This window comes from Pleurodeles waltl, chromosome 11 (genome assembly GCF_031143425.1).
Source record: "Pleurodeles waltl isolate 20211129_DDA chromosome 11, aPleWal1.hap1.20221129, whole genome shotgun sequence".
Classification (NCBI taxonomy): Eukaryota; Metazoa; Chordata; class Amphibia; order Caudata; family Salamandridae; genus Pleurodeles; species Pleurodeles waltl.
In genome coordinates, this window is record NC_090450.1 from 705,070,936 (window position 1) to 705,092,305 (window position 21,370).

General features: G+C 43.9%; 1 protein-coding gene across 1 annotated transcript in view; it reads left to right on the forward strand.

Moving 5' to 3' along the window:
* Positions 1–20,783, forward strand: part of MRPS24 (mitochondrial ribosomal protein S24) — a 48,592-nt gene extending 27,809 nt beyond the window's left edge. The window contains exon 4 of the mRNA XM_069214319.1: positions 20,350–20,783. Within this exon, the coding sequence (XP_069070420.1) occupies positions 20,350–20,633 (284 nt within the window). The 3' untranslated portion in view covers positions 20,634–20,783. The remainder of the gene's footprint in view (positions 1–20,349) is intronic.
* Positions 20,784–21,370: the final 587 nt, after the last annotated feature.

Here is a 21,370-nt window from a genome sequence, read left to right on the forward strand (position 1 = left end):
GATCGTGATGGCAAGCCCTTTATTTGTAATGGCTCACAGGGAATGTTGAAGGGACTCCAGAACCAAAATACACTATCCAAAACTAGACAGCTGTTGCTGAGGAGACAGACTCCAGATCATCACTTTGCCTTGAGGAAAATGGCTAAACTCGCACAATCATTCTATTTGTCAAGATCCGTCTGAGCCTGATACACATACTTGGATAGCAACACCGGCAAGAGAGTTAAACCGTGCGAACACCGGAGCCCTCAAAAATAAGGGACAGAATCATAAGAAGCAAAGAGTAAACTATAAAATGAAGTATCAAGTACTCCGATTATACGTATACAGTGACCCCAACAATGGTAAATAAGTGCGTTGTATGAACCTGGGCTAGATTTTCGTAATTGTCTCTAAGATTCATACATATCGCCCGAGCAGACCGCTGCTACCATTGTGCTGTGAGCGGGATCCTGCCCCTGTGTGTGATCCACTACGGGTCGAAGTTATGCTTTATTTTTTAGTGGGTTTGGGAGGAGGGAAAGGGGGTCGAGAAATCACTGCAAGTTGGGGGCTGGGGTGGGGGAGTGTGGGATGGTACATACTGAAATTAAATTTGTGATCTTGGGCTGCAGGAGGGGTACCGATTGGACTTGCATAGCCATAGAAATGTGCATGAAGCTTGCAGAATAAGCCAGTGCAGCACCTATGGCCCCTGATGCCAATACATAGTGGCCTACCCTACATGGAATGTCGGAGGCATCAATGGCGATACAGAAGTTGCAGCCTGCTTAGAGACATGCAGGAGATATTTCTTTTTTTACAGGAAACGCAAATGGCCCAAACATCACATTGGAAATGTGACGCGAGTTGAAAGGGGAGTGCTATGTTGCTTTATTGAGAACACATGCTAGGGGCATCCTGATACGGGTGTGATGAGGGTACGGAATGAAAATACAGGGCACAGTCATAGACTCGGGTGGCACATACGTGATAGTGAGGGCACTTATGGGACAGCAAAATATCATAGCAAGGTATATCTATGGGCTGAACTATGTGATGAGTGGTGTGACTTCGCATTGTTCGTGCCATAGGAAAATATGATAGGGAAGAGTAAGGGGAGATCGGAATAGCGCATTGAATACAGACAGTGATTGCTCTGAAGATTGTCCTAGGCACACATCTGCCACATCCCTTGCACTGACAATGATAAAGCACCAGGAAAGTCTGGAGGAATTCTGGTGACAGCGCAAACCTAATGGAGCAGAATACACATATTACCCTGCTGTACACAATATGCACTCTAATAGATTACTGGTTAGCATCAAAGGTCATTGTACCTGGGGTACAGGGATGTGAGAACCTAGCATGCATATACTCTGACTACTCTCCAATTACCATAGACCTTGTGATACCTAGCACACAACACAATAGCTTTGCATGGCCACCATCATTGCTGAACACTTCAGACATGATGTAGGGACTGTATCTTGCTTTCAGACAGTTTGGGAAGGCTTACATCAAGGGTGAGCATATCTAAACATGCGGGAGTACTAAAATCATTTATCTAGACTAGAAGCTGAATTGGCACAACTGGAAAGGCAACACAAAAAAACACAAGAACAAGCCATACTAAGCAAGATACAAACTGAATTAAGTGAATATCAAGAGTTAGCAGATAGATTAAATGCATGGGAAAACTAGACTCACAGGTGGACGAGGTGGCAGAGTTTCTCAATGCTGAAAATGCATTCCAGTTACTGTAAGAATTTATACTTACAGTTCTGTCTAAGGTTGGGGTGGGTGAAATCTGTTTAAAGCTAGTGCACTTATTATTTACCCAGAAGTTGAGAGGGGTGCCCGTTGTCCCTGTTACTATGCACACTGATTGTGGAACCATTAGCATGCACATTGAGAGGGCACCCTGGGAAAAGAGGCTTATGATTTTCTGGGTACAAACTTGTTCTATCCACAAATGTGAACAATATGTTGCTATAGCAGGGATGTGGAATTTAATAAAAAATCTAATTGTCCAAAGGACCTGTTCCTTAATAAATCTACCTGTCCTGTAAAAAAAATCTACTTGTCCCTTGGGCTGGAGGGAGCGGTAAACAGGGGTTCCAGGGTTGAAATGTCCTTTTGACTCTGTGCAAACCTACTAACTTGCATGTTTTGTTGGTTTTCACAAGCTCTTCTCTAATCTTTTCACATACTGGAAATGGTGGAATGTTTACTCCTGATGAGGGCAGAAATAAAACTTCTTCCAGGGTGGGGAAAAAAGTGGTTGGAGGGAAAGTGAACCTGTAAACACACAACATATTTTCAAATGATCAAATCTACATATGCATCTTTGCTCATGAACACAGTTCACAAATATCTAGGAGTACGATCTCCTGGTCTACGTCTGTAAATTCTTGTGAGTTCATGAAATAGGTAAATCTGCACTAATGTAAAAACATATACCATGGGTGCTCAATTTTGACTTTTGTTAACAATTGGTCGCCTAATTAGGTCTGGCTCTTTCACAAGGAACATATCGGCACACAAAGGAGTTTTGTTCAGTGCCAAGAACTACTGTGGCAATATGTGCTTTTCAAGACCAAAACATATTTTTGTGTTTTGCCAACGTTTTACAGTGGTGAAGGCCTGCAGGTCCCACAACAATAAAGTTTTACAAAAGTCACGTCAAAATAAGACATGCATTGACAAAACCAAAAGACTGACCACTAATGTCAGAACTATTGACTTTGCCAATGCTTATGTATTTTCATGTTTGCCATAATCTTGTTGAAACTGGTTTCACTGATTTTCCATTATTAATATTTTTGGAAATACTAGCATGCATCAAAACATTTTACTGAATGATGCAACAAAGAAATAGTACCTAAAATTTCATAGTAATTTAGCAAAACTTTTTTCCTAGTTGCATTTTTTGTGAACATTTTATTTTGAATGCAAAGAATTATCACTCTTGCTTTCAAGCTTCTGCAAATATTTGCATCTAATTAGAGAGCATTCTGCGAGCATTACATGTAGATTCATATTGTTAAACTTTGCGAACGTGTGTACATTTTTTTTTTTTTTTTACTAGAACCACTGGCAGTAGTGCATTTCTAGCTTACAACATGTATTTAGAGTGCTCACCCTAATAATAAAGGGTTTGCATTAATGAGCCATAAATTCAAGCACGAACATCATAAACATATGGACACAAATATTACTTCAATAGTAGATAATTATCTTCCCTGCTCTATAAGGTGGTAGTGTAAACTGACAGCCATAGGGTTTATGCTGCAGGGGGTTGGGCCTACTTGTCCCAAGTACAAAATCAACATCAAACTGTGTTGGGTCCAGGCCCCATCACTTAACCTAACAAAAATACTTTCTGTACGATTTGGGAGACGTGCTGCTCTCTGAGTTAACTTGGTCAAATCATTGATGTTCTTCCTCACTGCATCTACTGGGTGGTGTACAGCATAATTCTCCCTAGAATGGACAGAGAAAACACAGTGCAATTTAAGGATACATGTACACACTAACCCCTCTAAAATTATACCGAGCAGTTATGTTTTGCCATGAATAAACTAGAAGAACATTAATAGGTAGATCAAATTAGCGCTATAGCTTGCAGGGAGTATTGCAGCAATGAAATGGCGGTGCCGCTCTTCCTATTTCTCAGTATACCCATGGCGCTACCTAGGGCACATTGCAGACATTAGTAATTGGACCGGCGTGGGCATGCGAGCTGCTCTGAATTAGATGGACGACACTCACGCTGACATAAATTGGGTGGGCTGGCAGCCCCGGATTTTGAGATATGTTATAATATTGCACCTGCCTATTACACACATTATTGGATTCACAATCCCACACTTCTGCCACATTTGTGGTTGGAGAAGGATACTGCCACTCCATTGACACTTGCGACGATGTTGTTGAATTCCCCACTTTAAAAATACAGCACCATTGATCCAGACTGTTATAAGATACATGAACGGCATTGTTACCCAAAAAATACACATGGGGAAATTATATATTCCCTAACGGGAAAGTGAAATAGTGCACATTCCTCCCAGTCTGCCTGGAGAAAGTTGTTCCAGAACAGCTGAGAAAGCTACAGATCGACACTATGGGCAACATCTTAACTGACCCCAGATTTATTACACTTGGCCAGTTGAAAGAGGAGGTAGGTTGGTGGCTGGCACTACACCTTTGGCTATGTTTCTCTGCTGTAGAATTCGTCACATCTTCATATTTCAGACACCTCATTGACAGAGTCTGATCCACTTAGCATTTGAACATACATAATACAAAGTACTATCCCTAAAGCCCTTATCTCACAACTGTATCTCCTCACTAGGTGGGCTGCAGCTCCACAAATCCAAAATAGCCAATAGAAACGGGCAACCGATTTATAAAGATATACCACAGACGAGCAGTGATGATACTGCTGCTCGTCATCAAAACGTTTTTCACTAACCAACAGGCACAGGTTGGTTCAATTTAAATATGTGCAGAGATAATATTATATCCCCGCTAGACCACAAATATAGTCTCTGAGATAATTCAGATTGTGCTAGACGCCAGGCAGCTGGAGCAGACTTTCTTAACCTTGCGTGAGAATGTCATGGTAGAACAGCCTACTGGGACATGCTATTCAGACATAGGTAAAATAGTATGACACCTAATAATGCCTGACCCGATGGGTGCTCTGCTGAGATGTCTAGGACATACCAGCTTCTACAAGGAAGCTCACTTCACTGACACTACTACTGGGTAAAAGACACGTGGTGATGAGGTGGGGCGGGGACCACTCCCAGCAATGAGTGAATGGCAGCAAGACCAAGTCTATTGCAGTGGCGCCACTGATGATTGCAGTTTACTGATTCCTCCCAGGTTCAGACCTTGAAACACATGGAGATCTTATCAGACCTACTTGGCTCAATCGCAGTGCACTGTAGAAAGGACCGACAGGGAAGAGGCGCCGGATCATGAGTAAGTGGTGGACTTAAAGGGGCTGTAAGGTGGATTTGGCTGATGGCACCCGTACTAGGCCAAAGATTCACGATAACTTAAAAGAATCCACACCAAACTGTATACTTTCTGCAGGGGGTCGTGCCCGCCTTCCTACCTCAATATTGATTTTAATTACATAGCACGGTATGTAATGCAACATGTAGAAACGTGTCTCTAATCTCACAAAGCCTGTCACTGTCCCACTAATAATGTACTAAGATCACTGGTTGTGATGTTCATATTAACAAAACAGCAAAATAAAATAATAATAAACAAAAACAAAGTTCGTAAATTCCCACAAAGGTCAAGCTTTGTAGGTGTTCACAAAATTTGGACTGCTCCCACGAATACACGTGTTACGTTGCCCCCCTTTACAACTTGTGACTAGTGGGGAATTTCTTAACTCCTCATTGAGCTCTCTGCATGGAGAAAATGCAGATTATGATATGAGTTAGGATTCTGCATGGAGTTCACAATTTTTCCACACATCTCAGATTTGATAGAATTTTTTTTTATATTAAGCCTAAGATGTTTTTTTAATTGTAGTTAGCTCTTACTATAACCTTAACTTCATTTCAATGTGTTGTGTTTGTAGCATGTCTTGCAGTAGATGCACATTCTCTGCATACTCCTGCTGTCTAGTATTGGGCTTGGATGTTTGCAAGTTTTCTTTTTTTCGAAGAAAGACGTTCATGTCATGGGGTGCAGCGTGACACTACCCTTACTTGGCATAGAGTATGGGCACCAACTTCATGGTAGAGTGTTTTTTCTTTTCTGCCATTGGGTTCGGACCTGTACAGTCGCGGCTCAGAGACTTTGTTCTCCATGTTTCCTTCAGGCCCACACTGTCAAAGTCAACACCTATGATCAGGACAAACCCTTCTTCATTCTTGCTCTTCTTGCTGACACCCTTCACAGACAGACGCCTGTCGAGTGACTGACTGGGCTCCAGGCCCTCTTCAGGCCACATACCTCCTTTTCTATGACATTTTTTTAGGAGAATGCTCATAGCTGATATAATGGACACCTTTTCAGTACTGTCCCTACGGCCACCCAAAATACTTATGGTCTGACCATCACGAGGTCTGTTACCTCTGCCTCTCCCGTGATTGTGAGAACAGCGCCTGTGAAGCCAGCCTCACCTTATGGTTAAAGAAGGCCTCTGTCACCGATGAGAGATGCATCGGGCACATTAGAAGATGCAACAGCAATCCGAGGACAACATGCATGGCATGTCCCACCCGACTTCCTGGTTGTCCACTCTGCGTGGCAGCAGGTTTCCATTTAAGCTATGGGTGACGCTCCCCCACCCATCAAGGAGAGCAAGGAGTTTGACACTTCCTGAAAAAGGACAGCAATATGGGCCACCACCCATTGGGGAATGGCCAACTCCTTGGGGCTCCACTCCAGCTATGGCAGGGCACAGTGGGATGCGATGTGGGAGTTAAGCATCACTTAGAGGAGTTCAGGAAGATAAGGTGGAAATAGTTTCAGAGATGCAAGACTATATCCAACATTACCATGTGCTGCACTCTGCAGAGGACACAGTTTTCTGTGGGGGGGTGTAGGGACAACACCAGCATTCTTGTTAAACCATCACACCTGACTCCATATTTCAGGATTCAAGTCTGAGGGCCTTAAGCATCTTCCTAACCTGCCCTTCCATGGAGAACACCTATTTGAGCCACAGGTTGATGCCAGTGAAAATAAAGGACACAACATTTCTAAATCCTTGCTTTCAGGGGCTCTTTTCAGTTGCAGCAGCCCAGGAGAAACTCCCATGCCACTTTCCCCATTTTTACTTCCTCGTTCCCAAGAAGAAGAGCTCCCTTTGGGTGATCTCGGACTTTAGGTGCCTCTATCACTACATCTTTGTGGAACATTTCCACATGGTAACCTTGCAGGATAACATCCCTCTGCTTCAACAAGGCGACTACATGACCGCGTTAGACCTCAAGGGGTCCTGCTTCCACATCTGATCCCACCCTCCAGTGCCACCTCTGCTTCATGCTAAGTGGCTATCATTGGCAATTCAAAGTACTTCAGTTCGGGGTCACCAATGCTCCAACGGTCTTCAGAAGGTGGCCTAAGTGCTAGCTACCCACTTAAAAAGGTGTGTGTAAGAAATTGGGTTATTGGTTGAGGGGGTGGAAGCTCCACTTAAGCAACAATCACAATCCTTGTCAAGGTGAACCACAAAAAGTCACTAAATTAACCTGTGCTTAACCCTCTGGTAGATTGGCACAGAATCAGTCAAGCTTAATGTAGAGGTATTGTGTAAGGTATTTATGCAACACACAAACAGTAATAAAGTGAAAACACAAGACAATAAAACAAATTAAATCCAATCAGTTAAACCAAAGTTATGAATTGTTGAGGTTTTTAGTGAAGTTAGCTCCTAAAAAATCAAAGCACCAACACCAGATATTTGGTTGCACAAGACCGGGACAATGTGAAAAGTTAATGCTGACCACGATGGACCGCGGGCCAGATACACCAGGTGGATTAGGCCAGGTCTGAAAAGTCCCAGAGAAGGTAGAGTTTAGTCAGTGGGACAAGACAGCAGGCTGTGTCCGAGAAGGCGTCGTCACCACTGGGGAGTGCTGGACGATGTCTCGGAGAAGCCGTCAATGATGGCAGTAACTGGTTTCCAGGCCAAGAAGGTTTTTGTTGATGTGGAGCCAGTCGCTTTTACCTTTTTTTGTGTATTTTTACCTTTGAACTATGTTTTGGAAGTCGAAACACTCCAGTAGGATGAAGCTGCAAGCCGAAGAGGGCTCCACAAGGCCAGATTCCATTGCGTAGAGGTCCCGCTGCACAGGATTTGCTGCGGCGGAGAACGTAGCGAGAGCTACAGCAAAGTCAGGCCAACTGGTGATGCACCTGGGGCTGATCAGCTGGAAGGGAGGCCCCCCAATCTTCTGTTGGTTCTGCTGGCACTTGTTTGTGAAAACCTTTCAAAGTCAAAACTTTTAGGGTTAGGCAGGAGCAACACTTCTAATACCACTCCCTAGTGCCAGGATCTGGGGGCCATCACTTGGGTGGAAGTTAGACCTCACTTCATTAGAGACCAGGTGCAGGGTTATGGTCCTGTAACTCACACAGGAGGCCAGGCAAATAGCCCTTGCAGTCACTTAGGTAGTCCCGGGTTCAAGCAGCAAGGCAGACCTCTAGCAGCAGGGCAGTCCTCTGGGGGTCTAAGCAGTCCTTCTGAAGACTTCCACAGATCCAGGAGTGTACTCGAGTAGTTCTAAATGTCCAATATTTATACCCAGCACTATCTCCCAAATCTGGTTCTGGAAAGTTCTTCGCTTCCCCGGCCAAGGCTCCAAGATGTCTACAGTGCCAAAGACTAGTTTCATGTTCCGTTGTGTGTGCTAGAGACGAGCCTTTTGAAATGTAAGTGGAGTAGGAAACTGCTCCGCCCACAGCCATCTTGGCATGATGACGCATCCTGCCAACACCTAGTCCCCTTTTGTCTCATTACCTGGAAGGAAAACACAAAGCCCAGCAGCTAGGTTATTTAGTCAAGTGACGCAGGACACTAGCAGCAGGCAGCAAATGGTTAGGGCAAGAAAATCCCAACTTTTAAAAAGTAGCACTTTCAGAATTGTGACCTAAAATCCAACTTTACCTTCAAAGTGGATTTTAATTTAAAATTCATTTGAGTCCAAACATGATATTTCTACCTGTCCCCAATCAAACACTAGCACTTATTAACTGCAGTAAGGTAACAAGTGTTATCCAATGGAAAAGATAGGCCATACAGTAATGAAAAACACATTTAGGAGTTTTTCACTACCAGGACATGTAAAGCCTGCAAACATATGTCCAACATATTAAATACAATTCACACTGCCCTAATGGCATTTAGGGCCTACCCTTGGGTTGACTTATATGTTTTAAAAAGGAAGGTTTAGGCCTGGCAAAAGGTCTATTTTGCCAGGTCGAAATGGCAGTGTTGAAACTGCATTGCAGGTTGCAATGACGTGCCTAAGACATGTTTCAAAATGCTACTTAAGTGGGTGGCACAATGAGTGCTGCAGGCCCACTAGTAGTACAAACAAAGGCAACCCAGTATTCCCTTTTAGTGATAATATTTATATTACACTGTGATGTCCTAATCAATTATACTTTCATACAAAATAACTGAAAATATTAGAAAAATGATGAATAAATCTCATGGGCAGGTGTATATGCTTTTTCAAAATTGTATTGAGAGTCAAACAACTCTGGATTGAAGGGGTTCAACAAATGATAATACGTAGTACATTGACAATTTGTTGTCTATAACACAGCTGGCATCGAAACACTTTGTAACATATGACAATGTACTAAAAAACAAAACACACTCTTATGACAATGTACTAAAAACCCACTCTTACTACAACATAGCAATGTCCATCTTAGTATTTATGACAAGTCTCGTCGTGGTGACATGTGGTCCAAGAGAGAGATAGGTTGAGCGTTTATGTTTCAGAATCAAGACGGTAAGTATCCGCAAGACCATCTTCAGGACTGAAATACTCAAGTGATAAACAGGCGACCCCATTCTGAGCAGTAAGAAAGGATCATTCTTATTAGAGGTCAAACAATTGTTTGTTAATCGCATGATACACCTGTGGTGATTAGAACAGCAAGGAGAGTGCTGTTCTGATTATATAGTATCTAAAGACAGAAACTACCACCATAGATTAAAAAAAGGATAAAAACAGTATGCCATTTAGAAAAGATTCCAAAAATGGGAGAAAGTTGCGCACGGAGAGTGAGAGAGAAATGTAGAAAGAGGGTCAAACCTCTCCCTTGCACATTGTTAAAAAGCCTAATGCACCAGACTGCTGGCATGTGAAGTGAATCACAAAGATACCTGTTCCCGGTGTTGTATAGAAGGCTATCACTAAAGCGAGGGCTTTTACGTACTAGAAGGACTATGAAGTCAGGCAGCCATAAGTCCTGAAATGTTGTTTATAGCACAGCACGGAATATCAAGTGCATTCAGTGCTGAAAATTATTCGGTCAAAATCTAATGGAAATGAAGAAATAGATTATTAAAAATAGTATCACTTACTTCTGAAATGAGACCTTGTGATTAAAACGTAGTAACTTGTTATTTGGATGTACTTATGGAAAAAATATATATGCGCGCCGTCGGAATCAAAAACAAAATCAAAAGCGTGCCTGGTTGTTGCACTTTTAACTTACCTACATCTGGCCCTTAGCGATTCGCACCGTTTGCGAGTGCAAAATATTTTCATACATCTGGCCCTTAGTTTTGAAGAAAGTGCTGCTTCTTTTCTACAGGTTCAAAGGTCCAGCGTTCTGCAGAATCGCAGTACTGACTACGTGCGCAGAACGCTCATTTAAATACCTCAGCACTTGAGTGCTGATTGGTGTCGGCCATATTGGGCATGAGGCAATAAAAGAGGTAAATGGGAAGAGTGCTTAGAAAGGAAGGAGTGCCAACACTTAAACGAAATTATGTGAGTTTGAGGATGCATAATGCCCTATCAGTATGTCATCAATCAATATTTATCCCAACACATTATAATTACTTATTGATGATTAGAAAGGCTCATTGAATACATTATTACAAAATAATGTAGGGCATTGTGAATACAAAGTTAGGATGCCCTTCTCCATACACACTAAAAGTGTACATCATCATGAAGAGAATTTAACAATTGGTAAGTGGGTCCTATAATTTATATAGAGCAACCTTTACAGCCAAGTCCTTCCACAAGGCTGACAAGTCATTTGTAGCTTTCGCTAAATCCAACAGGGGCCAGTCTATTTCCAGAGCCAGTATTGCCGTCTGGATAGTAAAGTGTATTCAAACTTGCTATTATAAAGCCAAAAGAGTCATGGTTGTCATTCTCCAGGGTGCACTCTACATGCAAGAAAGCAGCAACCATGGCCTCTATGTGGAATATCATTTTAGCTGTCTATGTAGGGGCTCCACTTGGTCAACACCACACACTTTTGCCAAAAACAGATGTGTGAATGTCTTAACTAGACAATAGGCAATGGTTGGCTAGACAGACCTAAGAACTTTATGTTCGATGGCATCTGTCGCTGTAGATACGCATGTTCTGCAATAGCTCGCCATCTGGTGTTGGGCCGGAGTGTTACAAGTTGTTTTTCTTCGAAGAAGTCTTTCGAGTCACGGGACCGAGTGACTCCTCCTTTTGTCTCCATTGCGCATGGGCGTCGACTCCATCTTCGATTGTTTTTTTTCCGCCATCGGGTTCGGACGTGTTCCTGTCGCTCCGAGTTTCGGAACGGAAAATTAGCTAATTTCGGAAGATTTTCGTCGGTATTGTTGCGTTCGGGATCGGCGTACTTAGATTCCACACCGCATCGAAGAGCTCCGGTGCCCTTCGGGGTAGTTTTTCGATCCTCCGTCAGGGCCTGGTCGGCCCGACCGCGTGCTGAAGAACGCCGATGGAACGGACCCCGTTCCGTTTCTGCCCCAAATGCCACAATAAATACCCCTACACAGACCAACACTTGGTCTGCAACCTGTGCCTGTCACCTGAGCACAGCGAAGACACCTGCGAGGCCTGTCGTGCGTTCCGGTCCCGAAAAACACTCCGAGACCGTCGAGCCAGAAGACTTCAAATGGCGTCCGCACCGACAGCCCAACGGGAGTTCGAGGAACAGGAAGAAGAAGGTACCTTCTCGATCCAAGACTCAGACTCCGAAGGATTCGACGATACACAAACCGTGAGTAAGACGTCGAAAACCACACAAAGAAACATTTACAAGGCCCAGGGGACGCCACTGCCACCAGGCCATGGCTCGACCCATAAATTCGGTGACCGACCATCGGCACCGAAAAAGGCCCAAACAGTGCCGAGATCGTCCGACTCCGGTCGAGACACCGGCACGCAGCCTTCTCGGGACCGAGAAAGTGCTGGAGACAAGCCTCGACACCGAGATGCCGGTGTGGACATGGCACGACGCCGAGACAGCGGCACCGAAACAGATCGACGCCGAGAGGTTTCGGCCCCGAAAAGGAAAAAAGTCACCTCGGAGCCGAAAAAACACGCAGACAAAGTTTCGATGCCGAAACAAACTGCAAGCGACCCAGCTTCAGGCTCTTATACAGAAGAGCACTCGCTAACCTCCCAAATGCAAAAGCATAGGTTTGAGGAAGAGCTACAAGCAACTGATGTGGACCATTCGCAAAAGCGTATCTTCATTCAGCAGGGGACAGGAAAAATAAGCACCCTTCCCCCCATTAGGAGAAAGAGAAGGTTGGAGTTCCAGACGGAACAAGCACCACAACCAAAAGTGGTGAAAAGAGTTACACCACCACCCTCTCCTCCGCCCGTGATTAACGTTTCACCAGCACAAACTCCATCACACTCCCCAGCTCACACCACCATGAGCCAGGGTGACCAAGATCAGGACGCATGGGACCTATACGACGCCCCAGTGTCAGATAACAGCCCGGAGGCATACCCTACAAAGCCATCTCCACCAGAAGACAGCACCGCGTACTCTCAGGTGGTGGCTAGAGCAGCACAATTTCACAACGTAAGCCTCCACTCAGAACAGGTCGAGGATGATTTCTTGTTCAACACACTCTCCTCCACCCACAGCTCCTACCAAAGCCTGCCTATGCTCCCTGGTATGCTCCGGCACGCAAAAGACATATTTAAGGAGCCGGTCAAAAGTAGGGCAATCACACCAAGGGTGGAAAAAAGTATAAGCCGCCTCCTACGGACCCGGTTTTCATCACTACACAGCTGCCACCAGACTCTGTTGTTGTAGGAGCAGCTAGGAAAAGGGCCAACTCTCACACATCTGGAGATGCACCACCCCCAGATAAAGAAAGCCGCAAGTTCGATGCAGCTGGTAAGAGAGTCGCAGCACAAGCTGCAAACCAGTGGCGCATCGCGAACTCCCAGGCACTACTTGCGCGCTATAACAGAGCCCACTGGGACGAGATGCAACATCTCATTGAACATCTGCCCAAGGACTTCCAAAATAGGGCAAAACAAGTGGTTGAGGAGGGACAGACCATCTCCAACAACCAGATACGTTCCTCCATGGACGCTGCAGATTCAGCTGCACGGACAATTAATACATCTGTAACTATCAGAAGGCATGCATGGCTCCGAACGTCTGGATTTAAACCAGAGATTCAACAAGCAGTTCTCAATATGCCTTTTAATGAAAAAGAACTGTTCGGTCCAGAAGTGGACACAGCGATTGAGAAACTCAAAAAAGATACGGACACTGCCAAAGCCATGGGCGCACTCTACTCCCCGCAGAGCAGAGGGAATTACAGCACATTCCGTAAAACGCCCTTTCGAGGGGGGTTTCGGGGTCAAAGCACACAAGCCAGCACCTCACAAGCAACACCGTCCACTTACCAGGGACAGTATAGAGGAGGTTTTCGGGGACAATATAGAGGAGGGCAATTCCCTAGAAATAGAGGGAGATTTCAAAGCCCCAAAACCCCTACTACTAAACAATGACTCACATGTCACTCACCCCCTCCACACAACACCAGTGGGGGGAAGAATAGGTCATTATTACAAAGCATGGGAGGAAATCACTACAGACACTTGGGTTCTAGCAATTATCCAACATGGTTATTGCATAGAATTTCTACAATTCCCTCCAAACATACCACCAAAAGCACAAAATTTAACAACACACCATTCCAATCTCCTGGAGATAAAAGTGCAGGCACTATTGCAAAAGAATGCAATCGAATTAGTGCCAAACACACAAATAAACACAGGAGTTTACTCACTGTACTTTCTGATACCAAAGAAGGACAAAACGCTGAGACCAATCCTAGACCTCAGAGTAGTGAACACTTTCATCAAATCAGACCACTTCCACATGGTCACACTACAAGAAGTATTGCCATTGCTAAAACTGCACGACTACATGGCAACTTTAGACCTCAAGGATGCTTATTTCCATATACCAATACACCCATCGCACAGGAAATACCTAAGGTTTGTATTCAAAGGAATACATTACCAATTCAAGGTACTGCCTTTCGGATTAACAACCGCACCAAGAGTCTTTACCAAATGTCTAGCAGTAGTCGCAGCACACATAAGAAGGCAGCAAATACATGTGTTCCCATATCTAGACGACTGGCTAATCAAGGCCCATTCGTTAATAGAGTGCTCAAATCACACAAATCATATCATACAAACCCTCTTCAAACTAGGGTTCACCGTCAATTTCACAAAATCCAAAATTCTGCCACGCAAGGTACAACAATACCTGGGAGCCATAATAGACACATCAAAAGGAGTAGCCACTCCAAGTCCACAAAGAATTCAAAATTTCAACACCATCATACAACGCATGTATCCAACACAAAAGATACAGGCAAAGATGGTATTACAACTCCTAGGCATGATGTCATCATGCATAGCCATTGTCCCAAACGCAAAACTGCACATGAGGCCCTTACAACAATGCCTAGCATCACAGTGGTCTCAAGCACAGGGTCACCTTCTAGATCTGGTGTTAATAGACCGCCAAACTTACCTCTCGCTTCTGTGGTGGAACAACATAAATTTAAACAAGGGGCGGCCTTTCCAAGACCCAGTGCCACAATACGTAATAACAACAGATGCTTCCATGACAGGGTGGGGAGCACACCTCGATCAACACAGCATACAAGGACAATGGAACGTACATCAAACAAAACTGCATATCAATCACCTAGAACTTCTAGCAGTTTTTCAAGCACTAAAAGCTTTCCAACCAATAATAGTTCACAAATACATTCTCGTCAAAACAGACAACATGACAACAATGTATTATCTAAACAAGCAGGGAGGGACGCACTCCACGCAGTTAAGCCTGCTAGCACAAAAAATTTGGCATTGGGCAATTCACAACCAAATTCGCCTAATTGCACAGTTTATACCAGGGATACAAAATCAACTCGCAGACAATCTCTCTCGAGATCACCAACAGGTCCACGAATGGGAAATTCACCCCCAAATTCTGAACACTTATTTCAAACTCTGGGGAACACCTCAGATAGACTTGTTTGCGACAAGGGAGAACGCAAAATGCCAAAACTTCGCATCCAGATACCCACACAAACAATCCCAAGGCAATGCCCTATGGATGAACTGGTCAGGGATATTTGCTTACGCTTTTCCTCCTCTCCCTCTCCTTCCTTACCTGGTAAACAAACTCAGTCAAAGCAAACTCAAACTCATATTGATAGCACCAACTTGGGCAAGGCAACCCTGGTACACAACGCTGCTAGACCTATCAGTGGTACCCTGCATCAAATTGCCCAACAGGCCAGATCTGTTGACACAGCACAACCAAAAGATCAGACACCCAGATCCAGCATCGCTGAATCTAGCAATCTGGCTCCTGAAATCCTAGAATTCGGGCACTTACAACTTACCCAAGAATGTATGGAAGTCATAAAACAAGCAAGAAGGCCATCCACCAGGCACTGCTATGCAAGTAAATGGAAGAGGTTTGTTTGCTACTGCCATATTAATCAAATACAACCATTACACACAACAGAACATGTAGTGGGTTACTTGCTTCACTTACAAAAATCTAACCTAGCTTTCTCTTCCATTAAGATTCACCTTGCAGCAATATCTGCATACCTGCACACTACCTATTCAACTTCCCTATATAAAATACCAGTCATTAAAGCATTCATGGAGGGCCTTAGGAGAATTATACCACCAAGAACACTACCTGTTCCTTCATGGAACCTAAATGTTGTCCTAACTAGACTTATGGGTCCACCTTTTGAACCCATGCACTCCTGCGACATACAGTTCCTAACCTGGAAGGTGGCATTTCTCATCGCCATTACTTCCCTGAGAAGAGTAAGCGAGATTCAGGCGTTTACTATACAGGAACCTTTTATACAACTACACAAAAATAAAGTCGTCCTAAGGACCAATCCTAAATTTTTGCCAAAGGTTATTTCACCGTTCCATCTAAATCAAACAGTGGAACTTCCAGTGTTCTTTCCACAGCCAGATACCGTAGCTGAAAGGACACTACATACATTAGATGTCAAAAGAGCATTGATGTATTACATTGACAGAACAAAGAACATCAGAAAGACTAAACAACTCTTTATTGCATTTCAAAAACCTCATGCAGGAAACCCAATTTCAAAACAAGGTATAGCCAGATGGATAGTTAAATGCATCCAAATCTGCTACCTTAAAGCTTAAAGCTAAACGACAGCTGCCCATTACACCAAGGGCACACTCAACCAGAAAGAAAGGTGCTACCATGGCCTTTCTAGGAAACATCCCAATGCAAGAAATATGTAAGGCAGCCACATGGTCTACGCCTCACACATTCACCAAGCACTACTGTGTAGACGTGTTATCCGCACAACAAGCCACAGTAGGTCAAGCTGTATTAAGGACATTATTTCAGACTACTTCCACTCCTACAGGCTGATCCACCGCTTTTGGGGAAATAACTGCTTACTAGTCTATGCAGAACATGCGTATCTACAGCGACAGATGCCATCGAACTGAAAATGTCACTTACCCAGTGTACATCTGTTCGTGGCATCAGTCGCAGTAGATTCGCATGTGCCCACCCGCCTCCCCGGGAGCCTGTAGCAGTTTGGAAGTTACCTTCAATTATTTATATATGTATCATCTCAACCTTAAATAGGTGCATACTTAGTCACTCCATTGCATGGGCACTGTTACTACAATTCAACTCCTACCTCACCCTCTGCGGGGAAAAACAATCGAAGATGGAGTCGACGCCCATGCGCAATGGAGACAAAAGGAGGAGTCACTCGGTCCCGTGACTCGAAAGACTTCTTCGAAGAAAAACAACTTGTAACACTCCGGCCCAACACCAGATGGCGAGCTATTGCAGAACATGCGAATCTACTGCGACTGATGCCACGAACAGATGTACACTGGGTAAGTGACATTTTCATTCAGACATATACAACACAGTAGTCACTACTTGTAGTGGAGTATTGCTTTAAGGTTCATGCTGGGCATGTGTATCTACAGCAACACATGCTACGTGTAAGCATCTCTTTGTAGTGTGTAGTGCTGGAAGTGTGTGGTCTACTTGCAGATCTCTTCTTTATTAACAAACTTCCTTTCACAGTACACGTGCACCATAATGTGTTCGGTTGCTGCTCCATACTACCCTCACCAATGTGCAAAAACAGCCTAATATGGAATTGGTACCCATGCACATTGACAACTAAGGGTGAAATCACAGTGCATCCTATGATTTGGAAGCCTTTTTCAAAGAAAAACAACTTGCTAACGTCCAAACCCAACAGTAGATAGTAGGAGTATGCAGAGCATGTGAATCTACAGCACTACACACTATGAACAGATGCTTACCAGTAACATGTTCCCTTTTCACTGCATCTGTGTATGTTGTGCATATGTGTGCATGTGTATTTACTGGGTAGTTATAATTAGGACCACATCTCCATAGGAAAAGCATTTTTTGGTTTGCTTCTCACTTTGGTGCTTTTTGATTACACTTCACAAAACTTTCTGAAAAGAGTCTCCTCCACCTCAACTCCTTTGGGGTGATCTGCCAATCAGGGGCTGAAAAAAATGGGTGCTTTTTGAAAGTGCCTTTCCACTTCATTTTTCATAGGAAAATTAGACTCAGATACCCCCAAAGCATCCAAATTGAATTACACCAAATTTGGCAGAAAGTAAAAACTTGGTCCAGTGAGCGTGCCTTTTTTGATTCGGTGTAATGCCGTTCGTATTTTTTGAGACATTGGGGTTAAAAAAATATATAGATATTTATTGCCACAGAGGATTTGCGGAGCCAATAGATCTTAATATAGGGTCGACTTGGCTGCCATCTCATCCACATTTAGGAGTCCCCTGTTCTATTAAAATGTAAAAGCATAAAGAGGGGCAGGGTAGGGATACTCCTCCCCTAGGCCTGGAGGGGCAGCACATACATTTTAATAAGGTGAAGCGGGCATGTGCAACCCCTCCCCAAACCTTCAGTAGGTCTTGAGAACCCCCTCCCCTGGTACCAGTACATTAGTAATATGGGGAGGGGGCTGCCTCCATAAGTCTTGAACAGGCCCTGGGGGACCCAGTCCCCTCGGGCTGATAATTCACAAATTGGAGGGGGGGGGGCACACCTTGAGCCAGTGAGCAGCCTGAGGAACCTATTCCACAGGGTCCGATACAGGTGCGGTGCACTGGGGGCCCCATCCCCAAGGACACTGCTATTTTCTGCCCAGTAGAGCTATTTTCTACTCGTCCTGAGCTCAGCCGGGCAGAAAACAGAACTTTGCCCGTGCCTGGCAGAAGCAGTGAAAAATGCTGCTCCTGCCCTGGCGAGAGAAAAGTTAATGAGCCGGCTCCTGCTAGCACCCAGTATGGTGCTGGCCATGGGACAAAAGTTGGCTTGTGTGTGCCCCATGTGGGCACTGGGGAACTCAACTCATTTTAAAATTGGTCAACTCCTGCCAGGGGTTCTTGCAGGGGGCACCCACCAAAAACTGAAAACATGGCTGGCTCTTTTCTCAGTGGTGGCTGTGGAGCTCTGGGGCTCCCATGCAGCTCCCACCATAAAAGAAAAAATATATAATGGGTGTTCAGGGTAGATTTAAAAAAAATCAAAAAAGGAAAATAAATAAGTGGCAGGAGCTGCTCATTTATTATTCACTGCTCCAAACTAGGAGGGCCCCATAATGCTCTACAAGGGCTATTTGTTTATATTTTCGGGTCCTGGTAGTGCCGCTAAAAGGGATAAGGGCGCCAACAAACATTTTATATTACATGTTTTTTGGGGCTGAAGGGAATGCAGTAACAGCAGCCCCCCTCCTCTCACAACATTAACAAAAAAAAAATCTCCTGGGTCATTAAATCCATGACCCCAGGTGACCTTACCATATTTTGTAAATATGGAACTGTATGCTCTTAAGCTGCAGTGCATGGGGTCCCCGGGGCCAAAATCAGCCCGGGGAGAGGGGGCTGCGTGGCCCCTCTAACCTATTAAATGGAAGGCCGGGCCATGGGGGATGGGGTCCCCGGGGAAAATTTGGCCCGGGGAGGGGGCCGCGTGGCCCACCTTCTTCCATTTTATTTATGCCCAACCCCTGGAAAATGGGACCCTCAGGCCATAATTGGCCCGGGTAGGGGGGCCATAAGGCCTCCTTCCTCAGCTTTATTTATGGCGGGGCCCAGGGGATGCAGTTTCCAGGGCCAAAATCAGGCATGGGGAGGGAGGCTGTGCATATGGTTGGGTGGTGATAGGGGTTGACCACAGGACCAGGCCTCAGTAACTATAACTCCCCTGCTATTACAGCACTCATGCCAACTTTTTTAACGTCAATAAAAGTATCAATGAAACATTAAAAGTTAAATTATTGAAGGAAAAACTGTGCCTGGTGGGGGCACGAGTTATAGTTAGTTGAAATAACTCTAACTGCTGAATTTCTCTCGTTTTGTGAAAGCAAATGCAGAACCTAACTATAACGTCCCTGTAACCTTTGTATTTTTTAAGTGACTATATATGTATATGAAATTTAGTTGCACTGGGGCCTTAACTACTTAACTAAGCCCATTTGGACCCCATTTCATGAAAAATTCAAAGATCAAGAATTGCACTTTACCAAATGTATGTAAACACTGAGTTACTCGATAAGCATATGTAATCCTATAAAATAGTGTTGATTTAAGGCACAGTTTGAAACCTCTCCATTTTACAGTTGGTTTGTGTTCCATGCAGCACCTTTCACCTTCAGCGGGCCACAAGAATTGATTGCATTTTTTTGATCTACTTATCAATACGCATTAATGCCCTTTGCCCCTCTTGGTCTTTTAAAAGGCTAGTAGGCAGTGGTCTGTCAGCATAGCGACTGGCAAGAAGATAATCCTTCAAGAATAGAATGTTTATCAAGGCACGTTTTAGAGGCCTATTCTAATTATTGCAGCCATTACTATTTGATGTGACCTTTGTGTGCAGTCATTCTCCAGATATGTGAATTTCTACTTTTTCAAAGAAAAATGCCTAGATGTATGCATGTGTTTTATGTAAAATACATAATTTACATACGATTTAAAGTGTATCTAAACAGTGAATCAAGTTAAATTAGAGTATTAGTAAATACATGTATCATGAAGAATGTTGGCTATAGTGAACAGTTAAAATAGGTACAGCAGTGTAAATAATAAAAATCTGTTGCCCTAGGGCGACCCTCGTAGTCTTCATACTTCAATTGATAATATGAATCTTCACAGGGCAAAGAATTCATATTTATCCCTAGCTGAATTTACATTGAAATACGTTGAAACATCTAAAATGGAAAAAAGCTGCACATAAATTGAAAATTGTATATTCCTTTTTTAGGTAACCTCGATGGGGAAGAAGGAGCAGCTGAACGAACTGTGGAGGATGTCTTCATCCGCAAGTTCATATTTGGGACTTTTCATGGCTGCTTAGCCAACGAGATTGTGATAAAGCGTCGGGCCAATCTTATCATCATCTGTCCGGTCTTTATCCAGAAGATACCACCTCAAAAGTTCTACTTCCTAATTGGATACACAGAGACACTGCTTTCCTACCTCTATAAGTGTCCGGTAAAAATGGAGGTGCAGACTGTGGAAGAGAAAGTCATCTACAAGTATTTGTAACTACAGTGGTTTGTTTAGAAGCTGAAGGGGGGAAGTGTGGACGGAAGAGAGCAGTATGTTCATTTGAAATGCTTGATCATCGTGTCTGGAAAACATGCATCAGAATGTCTTTGTAAATATTTCCTGATTAATTAAAATGGACTATCGGTATTGCCTCTTGTGTATTAATCATAATAGGACATGGCGGAACTTAAACTGCAAACTAAGCCACTTGCCTTCAAGAACGCCCTTGAATGCTGGGGATTTCAAGGTGCAGACACTCTGTTGTGAACTGTTTTCGTTTTCATTTCGTGTTCAAATGGTGGTGCATTCACCCTTCTTGGATGTCCCTACTTGGGACCCAGCCTTAGTTTTGTGTTGGGTGTTGCCAATGACCATTGGGAATCCTTTTTAACTATCATACCGACAATTTGGATATGAAACGCATTTTGTTTTTACCATTGCATATAACTGGACACGTCCCCAGATTCCCTGATGAGGGCCTAGTATACCCAACCACGTTTTGACTTAAAAATCACAAGTGCGCAGTCTGATGTCTGAATGGCGGGCTTAGATTTTTCACCACACTGTTTGTTGGAAGACCAATAAAGGAAGCTGTTTCTTCCACTCTGAAAGTGGGAGCAGAAACAGCCATTCTCTACTGTTACAAAAAGATATATGGTGTTTTGGAGCCCATGGTGAATTGTGGAAAGCAGCGGCATGCCACATATCCACCTGCAACATTTCAACATTTGCAG